Source organism: Achroia grisella, unplaced genomic scaffold (assembly GCF_030625045.1).
Source record: "Achroia grisella isolate CSIRO2021 unplaced genomic scaffold, CSIRO_AGI_Agris_v1 utg1062, whole genome shotgun sequence".
NCBI classification, from domain to species: domain Eukaryota; kingdom Metazoa; phylum Arthropoda; class Insecta; order Lepidoptera; family Pyralidae; genus Achroia; species Achroia grisella.
The window spans coordinates 2,602,060-2,618,675 of NW_026712566.1; the positions used below are offsets into that span (position 1 = coordinate 2,602,060).

At 32.6% G+C, this 16,616-nt stretch overlaps 1 protein-coding gene across 1 annotated transcript; it reads right to left on the reverse strand.

Moving 5' to 3' along the window:
- Positions 1-2,252: 2,252 nt before the first annotated feature.
- LOC131855070 (uncharacterized) lies at positions 2,253-14,703 on the reverse strand. The gene is made up of 8 exons (XM_059206286.1): positions 14,609-14,703; positions 12,759-12,926; positions 9,793-9,910; positions 9,264-9,349; positions 4,491-4,658; positions 3,987-4,104; positions 3,212-3,297; positions 2,253-2,298 (listed from the first exon to the last, which is right to left on the reverse strand). The coding sequence occupies exons 1-8, from the start codon at positions 14,666-14,668 to the stop codon at positions 2,281-2,283; spliced, it is 822 nt and encodes a 273-aa protein (XP_059062269.1). The 5' UTR covers positions 14,669-14,703; the 3' UTR covers positions 2,253-2,280.
- Positions 14,704-16,616: the final 1,913 nt, after the last annotated feature.

The following is a 16,616-nucleotide window of genomic DNA, read 5'->3' on the forward strand; positions in this document are numbered from 1 at the left end:
AACACAATACACAACATCTAACTAGAGTCACTCCAGTTCACAAACAATCAATATAACAGAAGATTATTGACAAAACAAACTACAAAAGGCTATTGTTTGCGTAAACGTCACTAATGTACCGATCATACGGTCGACTCCATTGGAGTGAAGTTCGAAATAAAAGTAAGCACTTTCTGTAGATCTTCAATGAAGTTGTCTACATGTTTGTATGTGTGCGTGTGAGACGCTGCGCCTGAGCAACGCATTGTAGGGTGTTGATTGAAAAACTTGCTTCGATTTACGCATGTGTGTTTATAGTGCGTACGCCTACATGGCACTAAACGTTCATATGCATTGGGAACCCCATTTTATTAAACTGCTATACAATTAATTTTGTCTTTCTTTTGTTATAACAATTCCGAATATATGATCATAAATAAGCAATTATGAAATGTCTACATATATATGCACCTGTTTTATGGAATTACCGAGTCTACAGGTGCAATTTACATCATCTGCCAGAAAGACTTTAAAAACGGTAAATTGGACAAATTCACGTACTTTGTTATGGATCTTAGCAGTATAATATTCCATCAGACTACTGATGGAATATTATAAATATACTAATGTGTTAATTTGTATTAATATTCTTAAGTATCTTAAATATTCTAGTAAAACTTTCTATGAATTCCGATAATGTATTTTTAGCGCCATCTAGTAGACTGTACATGAGTTATTAGCACCGCTGATGCATTTAAAAGCAGGAACCTAATGTACAACCAAATCTACTGATTTATTTCAAAATTATAATACTAGATGTAGACGTCAATTATTCAATAATATTAGTTATTATCAACACTTTATTTACGAAAAGTTCCTTGCACTCTTGTAAAATAGAAGTTCAAGTTTAGTTCTCTAAATTTCAATTTAAATTAAATTACAGTACCAAAACACTTCACAAAAAATCAAATGGTCTTATGACAAGTGGGTGCAAAACTCCTTGTAGGACCAAGCGGACTTGCATTATATCTTCTTTACATAGTATAAAACAGCCGTCGCCGTTGTCTGTTCGGTTATATCTTTTACATTACGTAACGTAATTTAATGCAAACAATGAGGAAAGTTTATATTATATATATAAGACATGTGTCTCGTAGTATAGAACAAGCTGAGAAATTTAAATATTTATAGTTATATAATAGAAAGTGTACAGAATATACTGTAGATTCTTAAATAATAATACTAATAATTTCAGGACAATTCAGACAGCGCCATCTAGACCCAAGTTAAGCTACCTAAAGCTTGTGTTATGGCTACTAGATAACTGTGATACATAGATTTTTTTTTGTAAATACATACATACTATACATAGAAAACACCCAGACCGATACAAACAATCATACTCATGAATACAAATGTTTGTGCCGTGCGAGGAATCGAACCCGCGACCATCGGTCGTAAAGCGGTGTGCTAGACCGCTAGACCACCGAGGTCGTCAATAGGACTTAAAATCATAAGGAGCATTATCTCTTTAAGATTACCAGTAGATATATACTGACCTGATATAGGTACATCACTGGTACTTAGAATTCATATAGATATAACATAACAAATAAATAGAGGTAGAATCGACTTAGGAATTGCTTTCTTTCTTATATTAATATTAGGATCTAACATATTTTTTTAATTTTATATACCTACCAGCAGACCCGCGTAACTTCGTCTGCATTACACGTACTTGACGTATATCGTTATATATCGCCCAATTTACATAATATCTTTTTAAATTATAGCCCATGTTTTATTCTGATGTATAAGCTATATTACTGTAGGTACAATTTCATTAAAATCCGTTCAGTATTTTTTGCGTGAAAGAGTAACAAATATTCACCTATACTCAAAAACTTTCGCGTTTATAATATTAATAGGAATATTTGAATTGTACTTAATTAATAAATATATTGACCAATTATAGATGTTGCATGATAATTAACAATACTGCATTAATTTAAAAAAAAAAAATTTTTTTAATAATTTTCTAAAATTTGTCAAGTCAATAAAACAGATGTCGCACGCTTAATACATTATACAGCATTAATTTTAAAAAAAATGTTTTTGGAACTAAATTTTAATATTAAAACTATAGAGTTGATTTTCTAATTTATAATTGTACGATAATAGGAACATACCCCGAAATATATCATAATTTATTTGTATTAAAAGAGAATATATAAAATTATAATATTTTACAGTAAATACAATATTATTGTGGAGCATCACGTTCTTGGAGTATTCTTAGTTCTACAGTTTGAATCCCAGCTGAAAACAAAATATTTAAATTAAATTAATTAATTAGTTTTAATGAAAAAAATTACAAATTATGTTTTTTTAAAACCGGTATTCTCGGCTACAACAACATCATGAGATTGAAGGTACCATAAAATAAAAATCTGATTAGTATATTAATTTACTTAATAATTTTATTTAAATAGGGTTTTTTTAAGATATCAAATTATATACTGGAATTACCCTTAAATAAAATCAAAACATCTGTTAAATCACATTTACTGCGCAATCGAGCGTGCATGGCAATAGTAGTACAACTATATAAGTAAAAATAGCAAGTTAAACTGGCTTTTAAAAAAAAAAAGAAATAAAATTGAATGTTTTGCCAGTTTTTCTCGATAATAAGGGAAATTATGATATAAAAATTTTTATGTTCATAAGCGGCTGAAATGTCTTCACTGGATGAATGATTTTTTAATTTGGATTTGAATTTCTATTTAGAACGACGTTTCTCAAAATTATTCAATCGCAATCAAGCACTATTTCAAAGATAAAAATACAGAAAATATTTTAGTAAGAACCGCAAACATACTAAGCTAAGTGATAACAGCATAGTACTAAAAATGTTACGAATTAGGTAAATTGAATATTCCAGCTTACTTCCGATGGTCGCGGGTTCGATTCTTCGCACGGCACAATTTGTATTCATGAATATGATTCTTTATATACCCATACAAATAAACTACTGGGTGTTTTCTATGCATAATAAATATGTATTTACGAAAAAATATATCTATGTATTTGTATCAGGTGTCGAGAACCCATAACACAACTTTAGGTAGCTTAACTTGGGACTAGATGGCGCTGTGTGAATTGTCCTTAGCTTATTGTTAGTATTCAAATTCATTAATTTACTAATGATGTCCTATCCATTTCAACCACTTACCTTAGGAGCATTATCGATAAGACATTTCAATAAAAGCGCCGCTCGGTCGCAGCCCTTTTCTCCATCACTTACTTCACTGTCATTCACTGAAACATTAATCATAATCTGGTCACAAGTCCCGTGAACTACTCGGAGTTTCCCTCTCTGCCACATGATGGACCCGGCACCCACACGGACATGAATGCTAGGTGAAGTCCAGAAATAGTATGAATGAAGTTCGTCTCTAACATTTGGCATACTTTTAGTTTATGTGGTAAAAGAGAACACCCAGTTTTTTTACTAATGTCGATACTCGTATATTGGTGTTCCAAATGATGTATTCGACGGGTTTGATTTAGCGATTTAGCACACCGAAGCCAATGGTCGTGGGTTCGATTCTTCGCACGATACAAACGTTTGTATTCATGAATATGGTTGTTTGTATCGGTCTGGTTGTTTTCTATGTAATATATTTACAAAGAATGTATCTAAATATTTATATCAATACCCGTGATTAGATAAAGCTGTCTGAATTATCCTACAATAAAAAAATGTGTGTACGTCCATTTGTGAAGATCTAACTAACTTTCTTGTATATTTTGTAATTATTTACTAGTATTATATATATATAATAATTATTAACAAGTATGTCTATCAATTGTCTAGTACAATCATAGCGTAATAGACTACATGAATTTTGTTGTTTTGATATTTTGAATTTTTTTTTTTTTAATATGAGAGATGGTCTATCAATTGTCTAGTAAACATAGGGATGATTCTTATTATTTTTATTTACCTTTCACACAAATATCAGCCAGTTTCTTCGCATTTTCTTTCCGGTTGTCGTCGCCGTTGGCATTTTCTTCCGCCATTTTGTATGCATGATCTATGTCATATGTACCTTTGCTGGTCATCTGTACACAGAAATAGAAATAATCTTTATTCAAATAAAGTTAATACAAGCAGTTTTGAATAGTCATTTTTTTTATTCTGCCACTCATACGGAACACAGACTTATTCACTTTAAATACATGTAGTTTTATGTAAATACACATCAACAAGGTGGCATGCAATCGACATAGAAACCGATATGCACTTGTAGAAATCACAGGATCTTATCGCGTTTTATTTTTATTGAGTTCCAGGGCACTCAATGAAAATGAAACGTGGTAAGATCGTCACTTTTACTAATTTTATTTTATTTATCTATAGTCTTACTGAATGTTAATGTTAATTATTGACGAATATTGGCCACTGGGTGACCACTAGTACTAAAAATTAATGATTGGATTGTACTTACAATACCTTCCTTCCTGTAAGCGCAGGCGAGTAGGCATCTAACCTCGGGCTTCTTTGGCACAATTAGTTTCTGAAGCTGTGTCAACTCACTCATGTCTATTGGGTGCTCGCTCGTACATTGCATTACTAGTTTTATGAAATCCGCCTTGATTTCGTCGTCCGTTTTTGCCTTGAACCAAAATATAGGTCGTAAAACTCCCAAAACTATTTATTCAAATTCAAATTCTTTATTTAGATAACACAAGTTTACAACTACATTCTACCTACAGTTGTTGAAGAATCCTTTAAGCATAAAGATGCCTCTGCCAGGAGGCTCCACTCTTCCATAGCTTATATCAAACATTTGTGAAATGTTTCTAGTTTATTATTCTATAATTACTCATGTTTGTGCCGTGGGAGGAATTACCTGCAACCATCGGAAGTAAGGCGGTGTGCTAAACCACTAGACCACCGAGGCCGTCGAAGTTAATAATAATAATAATACTCTATTATATTATTATTGTGTACATACAAGAAATATAGGTCTTATCGTATAAGCAATTTCTTACAGAGAAGCTGGAAGAGAGGACTTATGAACATAGAGTAGGTAGGTGGGAGGTGACTCACACTAATTACTCTCAGTCAATATAGCTGTCTTTCTACATGATTATTTAGAAATATAATCAAAATGTTCAACACTATATTTTTTGTAATAATATATTAATTGTTGTGTGTTGTGTTGTGTGTGTGTGTGTGTGTGTTTGTGTGTGTGTGTGTGTATGTGTGTGTATGTAATCCTGCACAACAGTTTTAGCAGTGATATAAATGATGCAGAAGTAATTCAGATTCAAAATTTAGGGTTGTATGTATTTTTCAATCCTAAATAATAATAAAATGAAAATAAAATATAAACTCGGAAAAATAAAAAAATATATTTAGGGGTGGATATTCCTTACCACTTAGGGGTCTGAAAAATAGATAGTAGCCGATTCTCAGACCTACTGAATATGCTTATAAAATTTCATAAAAATCGATTAAGCCATTTCGGAGGAGTATGTAACATTGTGACACAAGAATTTTATATATAAGATAAGAGTTGTGAAATTATATTTTTTATCATTATTAAATAAAACTCTAAAAGGCTTAAATTAAGGACAAAATTCGGCACGCAAATATATACGTACATATAAATCAGTAAAGTACTGGCAGTAATGTACACAATAATATTTATAATTATTAAATTTTTAAATAATTTAAATTTCGAACGTTGTGCAAACAGATTACATTTAACAACACATATGATTATAGAAGTTATTGGTACTATTTATCAATTAGAAAAATAAATTCAAAGAGGGAACGCTGCCAGTATCTTCGGGACGTTGCCTAAAGGGACCCCTTTTAATAATATATTTTAGTCATTATATTATATTAAGTTTTTTAATTTTAGGTTCTTAGTTGTACAATTAGGTTATGTAAGTTTGAATAAATAAATAAGAAATACATGTAATATATATGCCTTTTTACAATTAGAAAACAAAACGATTAAATATACATTTAAGTTTGATAATTTAACCAAATATTATAGTTTTTTTACGTTTGCTCTAATCTCTTCAGTTTGAACAGAAAAGTCTCTTCTAATTCCATTTTCTTCAATCATATTTTACTAATTTTCCACCCAAAAATAGACATGGCACTGGCAAAATTTCATTCTAGAAGATAGCAAAAAAAAACCACTTACATATGTATAGCAGACTAACATCAGCAGGAAAAATATTTTCGCCATAGTGATACTTATTTTAATAAACAGTACAGACTGAATGATATTGCTTCCGTAACACCTATTTATATGTGTATCACAATATATAAAAAATCATCATCATTAAATTGTATTTTATGAAATGACCAATCACCGAATTATTTTGTTTAGGCAAATCATTATAATTATTGTTATTATGTTGTATTCGTTATTACGTTTATCCGATTTAAATTTTTTACAACAATTTGTGCGTGTTACTAGCTGCTTATAATTGAGTAAAATGAGACTACAGCATGAGGTTTTTCAAGAAGGATATATTAAGGTTTCTTAAGGGTCGCATCGCGTATGTGACACCCTTGGTGTTTCAGGCGTCCATAGACTACGGTAACCATTTACCATCCGGTGGTATGCTTGGTTACCACCGTCGTGGTATAAAAAAACGGTACTATCTTATTTATCTAAAGGGTAGGCAACACGCACGTGACATCTCTTGGTGGTATTTTAGGCGTCCCTAGACAATGGTAACCGTTTACTATCAGATTTGCTGTATTCTTGATTACCACAATCGTGGTATAAAACAATCCTTTGTTACTAAGGAGACATTACTCACTTATTTATTTTTACAGTACAATTATAATTTAGTATTATATATGTAGAGGTTAATAAATGCATGTAGACCGTCCGCCGCAAAATTTATGAGTGACTTTCCTGAAATGCAGTCGTGAGTTCAAATTTTACAACTCTGTTTTGAAGTATAACAATAGTTAATTACAATATAATTTAGATATTTTTTTTGTATGTATTATTATTTTATCTGTGGTATAGGTATGATGTCTGTGCTAACGATTTACGCTGGAGAGATATCAGTCCATAATGATGGGATTAGGTTGAAGTTTATTCCAGTTTAGTTAGTCCATCATGGCGAATTCGCCAGGAATGAATAATAATGATTTTCAGAGGGTACCTCGTGGAAGTCGTCCTGTACTAAATATCTTCAACGGCTAACAATTGGGACACCAGTTCTTATCATTACATAGTATAAAACAGAGTCGCTGTCGCTGTCTGTCCCTATCCCTAAAACGGATTCTGAAGTGGTTTTTTTTAATTGATAAAGTGATTCTAGAGGAATATTTATATGTATAATACATATACACCTGCGCAAAGTCGGGGCGAGTAGCCAGTTACTAATAATATCTAACCACTTAATTAGTTTCATTTCATCTCTTCCATAATTATATAATATAAAAGAGATGAATTGTGAATAAGATGGCTCGTAGCCTAGTGGCTTACTACATCCATTTATAGATCCTAAAGATTCTAAAGATCATGAATTCAAATCTAAACCAAACCACATATTTTTCTATGTATTTTAGTTAAGTAGTTCTGGTGCCTAAGCGCAGTAGCTTCATAGTTATTTTCCTTTTTAATAAACACACATTTTTCATTTTATTATATTCTATTTTATTTTACTATACATAGATTTTTTTTGACATCTTCATATTTATTTATACTATTTATAAATATAAATACATTATGGTATTTAAGTATTTATAAAGTTCTGATACTCTAATCTGTAGTTTCAAGTTTCATTATTATTTATTTATTTTCTATTGTTTCATTCAGATTTTTTTTAAATTAGTATAGTCACCCTAGCGGACATAGTCGATAATCAGAGTTTTGCTTCTTAAATGATTCTTCACACTGAGCTTTAAGCTATTTTGTACTGCTGTAGCACGCTCATGCAGATGTCCCTATATTTTTATTGTATTGTTTTAAATAAAGTGTAATATATACTTGTAATTAAGTCTATATGTGTATATTATTCATATGAATACTACATAGCTCGTAGGACAGATGGCCGTTGGGGCAGTAAAGTCCTCGAGTTGCGACCACGGACCGGAAGACGCAGCGTGGGAAGGCCTCCAGCAAGGTGCACCGATCTGGTCAAGATCGCTGGAAGGCATTGGATGCGATCAGCGCAAGACCGATTGTCGTGGAGATCTTTGGGGGAGGCCTATGTCCAGCAGTGGCCGTCTTCCGGGCTGCGATGATGATGACGCCTACTACACTAATACTATTGTATTTTAATGCACACATATACATCACATATAGAGTAATGCTACTCCAGATACCTAGATTATTATCATTGTAATTGTAATGTTATTGTTCATTCCTTGTATTACACTGTAATAATCACAGAGCAGTAATATTATAAAAAACTAAAATTCTTATCTACCAATCAATCTATTTAATTATAAAATAAAAAAATATCATTAACTTACAAAAATCAAGGAAAAATTAAACAAAATGTCAACTCATATTACATATATTGATGTAGTTAATACAAAATGGAATAAATCACAATAATTATGCATAATAAAAATTTCGTTCATATCCTACATGGCTTCCTAATGATGTGTATGTATATTACTTGTGTGATATCTATCTATATATAATGATGCTGCACAATTATTTCCGTGTGTGGATCCGGCCGGTTACAGTAATCACTGCGAAATGTGTGGCGTTTCAAATGAGGTCGAACTAGAAAATAAAACATTACTATAATACTATAACCTATTGTACTTATCACCTCATCATTGCTTTGCTATTATAGTATTATTTGTGGTTGGCACAGTATCTTCTTCCATTTTCTTCCACTGATCCCTATCTGCCGTCATTTTATTACATATCTTTAACACAATAATAATAATACCAACACAGATAATTCACACAGTGCTACTGACGTCACTGAACTAGACAACTGATCCAATACGTCAATACAATTTTTATATGTACTTACATGATATACATAGAAAACACCCAGAACGATATAAACAATCATACTCATGAATACAAATGTTTGAGCCGTACGAGGAATTCAACCCGCGGCCATCGGAAGTGAGTCTGCTAAATCGCTACCATCCAGGCGGTCGAGTATGCAAAATTACATGTATCTTTTTATTTGACTTCTAAATGTTATGTATGATAGGTACAAATTTCGTTTTATCTAAATAATATTGGGATGTAAAAGAAACAAACCCCAGGCGCTTTTTCTGCTGTGCAAGTGAAGATCAGTGCAGCTCGATCGCAACCTTTTTCTCCATCAGATACAGCTTCATCATTCACTGCAAAAATATGTTTTAAAATTATTGTAACACTCAGCTAGAGATTTTGTCGACCATTTATTCTGAACTCAGACTCATCACAAGAAGAATTAGCAAGAAAATTGCGTATTGCTCTTCTAAATAAATCTTTTTAAGATTTTGTGTGAATACAAACTGCGACATAGCAAAATTTAAAAAAGTAAATAAATGGGTTCTTGAGTATCGAAATAAATTACTACAAGTAAAAGTATCCTTATACATCGATGTCAGGAATGTTGAACTTCATCACTCACCTTTATTCATCACAAATCCTTAACCTTCATACTATCATCGTCCACTGATATTCCATTACCATATACAGTTACAGTTACCACATCAGCACTATCCATTAAAAAAATACACTTAACCAAATCATATAAAATTCTACCACTGGGCGAGATACATTTGGTACAAAAATTCCTTACCGCCTTTGCATGCGTCTATAAATTCACGTGCTTTCTTCATTTTCTCTGGATTATCAGAGAAATACTTCTCCGTCTGCTTATTTATACCTTCAATTGATAGCATTCCATTTTCCTCCATCTGTAATTCCAATAAGAGTTGTTATTATTTTTGTTTAGACTTGTAAAGTGCCTATCCTGTGAAGATAAAATCCATCGCTCCTAAGAATACCCTTCAATTCTTAACCCTGACGGGTCTAGAGAGCGAGCTCTGAAAAAGAGGACGAGCACAATAGACCTATGCTGATCGTAGTGCTGCATAGGGTAATCATGCCGGGCCCTGATCCCTGAATTTATATATATATATATATATATATATATATATATATATATATATATATATATACTCAAAACTGGGACATATACCTGAGTATAAAGACCAACTCCATACTCAGGTCCATGTCCCAGTTTTGAGTAATTTATAAAAATCTCAAAGGGTTTTATTTATGATCTGTTTATATATTCTGAGTGTATATAAACATAAATAAGGCAGTTTGTCATATGTTTCCATTTCGCAAACATCATCATGACAATGAAGAAACTGACGTTTCGCTGTCCTATGACCTATCACTTAATAAAAACTGGAAAGACTCAACGGGTTTCATTTTGTTAATGACATATCATTGATAATACTTTGCTGAATGTTTAAGTAAGGTAATAAGTCACATTGTTTGGTTTTCGCATCGTCATCATGACTATGAACAAATTATTTACATCACACGCGTCACGCCCGATGTCTTAGTAACAGATTGTTTTTAGTTTTCCATCTTTTACAATGATGTATTTACTGTTTTGTTTTTTTTTTCTTATGAATGATAATGAAATGGTGTACACGCGTGTTGACGGTTTACGCTAGCGGGACACCAGTGGAGGATGATAAGATGAGCATGAGGTAAAGTAAGTTAGCTGATCGTGGTAATTTCACCAGGAATTTATCACGATGGTTTCCAGGTGGAATCACGGTCCACTTAAGATGGTACATAGGTAGCAATGGGGTTATTAGTCTACATTACTAACAATCCCCGTCCCCAGTCAGTGTTGTTCTTATAAATATTATTGAAAAGTCTTGAGGTTTTGTATTTTTTTTAACTGTTTGTGGAGGAGCAGGTATATCTTAGCATGGGTGGTGGCCCAAATAAAAAAATACAAAGCAAAGTGCTTGGCGACAGAGATATCCAAACAGACAACTTCGTATAAAGTTTATCTCAGTAACATTAATAATAATAATAACCCTGGGGAATCCACACAACGGCATCTAGACCAAAGTTAAGCAGAGCTTATGAGTACTAGATAACTGATATAAATATGTAAATACATTTTTTTGTAAATTATACAAAATAAAAGTACTTTGTATTAGTATACAAAGTCAAAATAAAATACCATTATTCATGTTTCTATTACAGACTCTTATGATATGTCAAATCAACTGTCAGTTTGGAGTGCTTTCGAGCCAAGAAGAACTGACAAGATATTCAGCTCTTATTCTTTTCACATAAGTTTGTACATGTTCATAAGAATACAGATTCATTTTTAAATTAAAATCGGAAAGAATTGAATTAACCACCAACATATGCTATTGCAATTTTGTCAAAAGAAATAGTATAATCAGTGGCCGTAATCCGAACAGACCAGTCCCCACAAACAGTACCCGTTCACGAGTATGACGGATATATACATATATAAAATCCAGATAAATATAAACAATCATACTCCTGAATAAAAATCTTTGCACCGAGTGAGGAAATTGAATCCGCGACCATCGGAAGTAAAGCGACGTGTTAAACCGCTAGACCACCGAGACCGGCATTTTGTTTTGTTTGTTAGCATATCTTACAGATAATTAAAGTTACATACCAATTTCATAACAAAATGGAGGTGATACAAACATCATTTATGGCTCTCATCATAGTAAATGAGCAAATTTCGCTTCCGGCAGAAATAAATGAAACGAGAATCGACTGTTGAACCATTGTCCGGAATCTGCACCGTGTAATTGCTGCCTCATCAGACTCGACCTTGTGCATCAAATACACATCCAGCTTATTTAAATCCTAATATAGAATAATAATAATAACTCTGGATAATTCACACAGCGACATCTGGATCCAAGCTAAACTAGCTAAAGTTTGTGTTACGATATGATAACCCAGACCGATACATACAATTATACTCATGAATACAAATATTTCTACTGTGAGAAATCGAACCCGCGACCATCGCAAATAAAGCGACGTGCTAAACCGCTAGACCACCTAAGCCGTCATATGCAGCAAGTAATGTGTATATTAGATTAGAAAAGGATGTGTTCTAGATCTACTCAGGTCTCTACAAGTTTACTACAAAGAAAACTATAACACGTTTGGATGTAAGTTATTCTATGGTTCATTTAAAATTAGCATTTAAAATTATTTTTTATTTATCTTCAAATGGACTCCCTAAACTACTGAACTGATTGCAAATTTGATTCGCACATTGTGTGCAATTTGATCCAACTTGAAAGATAGGATAGCTTACATCTCAATTTATAGTTATTTTATTCAAGAATCTTAGCCAACAGCAGCGCGTGGCCGGGCCTGCTAGTTATACAAATAAATTTAATTAAAATGTCTGTTTGTAATTTCAAATTAACAGTTTTTCACTAAATGCATAATGAAAGTAAAATTAAACCAAAAAATTATTATTATTAAAATAAAATTGCCTGACTATTTGTTCTTACTCTCTAAAACGGTTAGACCTATTTTGATGGGACTTTCACTCGCAGATAGCTAATGTTATAAGGAGTTACTTAAGCTACTTTTTATCCAAGAAATTTTATTTACGTTAATAAGGTTTTTATATAAAAATGAGGTTTGAATTTCACGATGACGTAACGGCTCATTAATAAGATAATTTATATTTTAAACATCAGAACTAAACTCGAACCGACATACCATTCCTGTTTTCTTATATGCACACGCCAGAAGGCAGTTCACTTCTGTATTTTTGGGCAGCGTCCCGTTCTTCATCAGTTCTACTTCTTCAACAGTTATGGGGTATACAGCTACACATTCCATAACTAAACTCGCGTATTCCTTTTTCAAATCGTCTATGGGATCAGCCTGTGGAAATTGTAATATTTATTTATTCATTTGTTTGTTCACTTATTTATTCATTTATTTATTGTTGCTGCACTCATAATTGAATACATGGTGGATTAATGTCTGATGCTGCCTGGCACTCTCTACCAGTCAAAAGTCGTGTTGATCAGAGATATAATATACATATAATATTTTTTTTTATTTAAAAGAGCAACACACAAGTTTCTTACTTATTCTTCTTGTGATGAATCTGCATTCCGAATAAGCGGTAGAATAAAAAAACTTGACTATTCAAAAGTGCTTATATTAAGTTTATTTTAATATAGATTATTTCTATTCTATTCTAATAAATACAGATAAGTAAGGAAATATCGTTACATAGTATAAAACAAAGTCTCTGTCGCTGTCACCTATGTGTCCCTATGTATGTATCTTTAAAACTACGCAACGGATTTTGAAGCGGTTTATTTAGTAGATAGAGTGATTTAACAGAAAGGTTTATATATATAATACATGTGCACCCGTGCAAAGCCGGGGCGACTAGCTAGTACAAAATAAAATAAGCAGATATGTTGATATATTAACGAACTATACTATATGTTTGAGCATGAGGTCAGGTCAGTTAGCCAACAATGGTAAATTCACCAAGAATTTACCACTATTTTTTTCCAGGGGAACCACGTAAACCTGAGATGAGAATGCTAGTAATGGGGTCAACAGTCCATATCACTAACAATTCCATTCCTCGCATGAAGATAGATTTTTTTTATAGATGAGTTTACGTTGGCGGGGCACCAGTGGTGGGTGATAGGATGAGCATGAAGTCAGATCAGATAGCCTAACGTGACAAATTCTCCGGGAATTTATCACGATGGTTTCCAGTGGGAACCGCGTGACCGTCGACCTGACATGGTACATTGCTAGCATCCCATTGCTAGCAAAGTACCATGTCAGTTTGACGTCAACAATCCACATCACTAACTATTCCATTACTCCCATGAAGATAGATTGTATCATATGGACATATATAGATACTTATACTCATATAAACTATATTCAATATGTTGGTAATATATAGGCTAAAGAAAGCTTAGAAAAATATATTTCAAGGAAGTGAAATTCATCTAATTTTCAGTTTTCCTTATGGTTGACTGACAGAGAATGTCCTTCAGTGTTAAGTTTGCCATATGTACATTTATATATTGTATTTGTGCATTAAAGTTTAAATAAATAAATATTATTCGACACGCTATTTTATTAATTACTTTTTAAATAACACACTAGATGGCGTTGTACAGGTGATTATTTTTTTAATGCATGATAATCGCATGGTTTTCCCGCCTGCCTGACAGTGTACGCTGGCGGGGCACTAGTGAAGGATTATAATATGAGCATGAAGTACTTAACTTTATGCTAGCCCATCGCGATGAATGCATCTAGAATTAACCAATTGGTTTCCAGAGGGGACCGTGTGGAGGTCGACCTAAACAGCCATGGGGTTACTACCAATTACTAAGAATTTACCATATTAAGTCGACTTTCATGCGGTTCTCTATCACTAAAAATACCTTCCCCATAGATGTTCAATTTATTGTTATCATTAGATTATCACAAGATGGCGCTTTTAAATGAAAACTCCATCGATATCGCGGACACAATTTTGGTGTCTAACAAAAACATAACTCTCTTTAACAGGTACTTACCTGAGCAAACACCCAGACAAGAATACTAATAGAAAACACAACTTTCAATACATTAGACATTGTTACAACAGTATCACTGCAGTAAAACAACACAATTGAGGTAGTTATACAAGTGCAAATGAGTCGAAAATATCCAATAAATGCTTATATACACATACAAACAAGATGATTATTGTTATTAAATATGGAGCAATGAAGTATTCTGCATGCAATTTTTTTATTTAATGTTAATATTGACGCAAACAAATTTAGACCTGTATACTAATTCAATAGAATTCAATAAAGGTTGACAGAGCGAGCTCATTCGGAATCAAAGTAATTTTAAAAAATTGTTCATAATAACCCGTATAGTGGATGAACTCATTTAAGGTTTTGTTGACAAGTGTACTGTGGTCGTTCCAATTGTTGAGGTTGTATACATTATATACTTTATGACAGACAGACATAAATTTAATGGTTATAACAACTTAACATTTAAGCAGATAAACAATCTATGTATTATAATAATAATAATCTCAGGACAATTCACCCAGAGCCATCTAGACCCAAGTTAAGCTAGCTAAAGCTTGTTTTATGGGTACTAGATAACTGACACAAGTACATTGATTTTTTTTTCTTAAATACATACATATTATACATAAAAAATATCGGTCCGGGTGACCGATACAAACAATCATACTCATGAATACAAATGTTTGTGCCGTGTGAAGAATCGAACCCGCGACCATCGGACGTAAATCGGTGTGCTATATGGTATGCGGTGTGACCGCTAGACCACCAAGGTTGTCGATTATAAATGAACAACCCGGTTTAGACCCAAACATAGTAATTTTATATTTACATATATTTGCTGTCCAGGCAAACGTTGCTTTGCCTTAAAATAAAAAAAAATATTTAGGGGTGGACTACCCCTAACATTTAGGGGGATGAAAAATAGATGTTGGCCAATTCTCAGACCTACTCAATAAGCTCACAAAATTTCATGAGAATCGGTCAAGCCGTTTCGGAGGAGTATGGGAACGAAAACTTTCATTGTACAAAAGTCCTTAAATATCAAAGAAATAAAAAAACCTTTCGCCAGAGTTGCGGGATAGCGCGAGCAATCATACGTCGTCGTAACTTAATTTGTTAATTTGTCGTATCAAATATATTATATAATAAATTCCAGAATATAATTTTCTGAATACCAAAATGATATATTTTTTAAATATGTTCATTACAAATTAACATTATCACATGAAATCAAATTCATTCTCTTTATCGTTGCCCCGAGGGCTATCTAGGAGATTTTAGTGAAAACAGTACGCGCTCGATTTCTCCATGAAGGGCGGGCCTCTATGAAATATTTTCTCCATCTAAAAAAATGTAGATAATAATAATAATAATAATAATCTCAGGACAATTCACATAGTGTCATCTAGACCCAAGTTAAGCTACCTAAAGCTTGTGTTATGGGTAGTAGATAACTGATACATATACATAGATATTTTTTTTTGTAAATACATACATATTATACATAGAAAACACCCAGACCGATACAAACAATCATACTCATGAATACAAAATATTTGTGCCGTGCGAGGAATCGAACCCGCGACCATCCGTTGTAAAGCGGTGTGCTTGACCGCTAGACCACCGAGGTCGTCTAATAGATTGATACTTACCTACACCAATACCTTATTTACTACCGATCTAAGTCATAGCAAAATCAGCAATCTAAACAAAGAATGACGTTAATAAGTGACGATAATTCACAAAGCACAAAAAATATTTGCGTACCCATGTATCACATTCATATGACCTGCCTAAAACAACGACAATTGTACCTTGCAATCATTGAAATTACAGCACTTACTGCCTACTTATATCCAATGTCATCCCCAGAAGTAGTAGTTCGTGTAATCTAATAACAGTTTTTAAATCACAAATTGTATATTAATTAGTTTATCGTTGAGTATAAAACGGGAGAGTTTGCCGAAAATGATCAGTTAATATTTTTCAATTGGAG

Coding starts and splice junctions, on each gene's coding strand:
- LOC131855070 (XM_059206286.1), bottom strand. CDS start 14,668: ATGTCTAATGTATTGAAAGTTGTGTTTTCTATTAGTATTCTTGTCTGG. Junction 4,659..9,263: donor CAGCAGAAAAAGCGCCTGGG/GTTTGTTTCTTT, acceptor TTTTGGTTCAAG/GCAAAAACGGACGACGAAAT. Junction 3,298..3,986: donor GGCTGATATTTGTGTGAAAG/GTAAATAAAAAT, acceptor TTAATGTTTCAG/TGAATGACAGTGAAGTAAGT.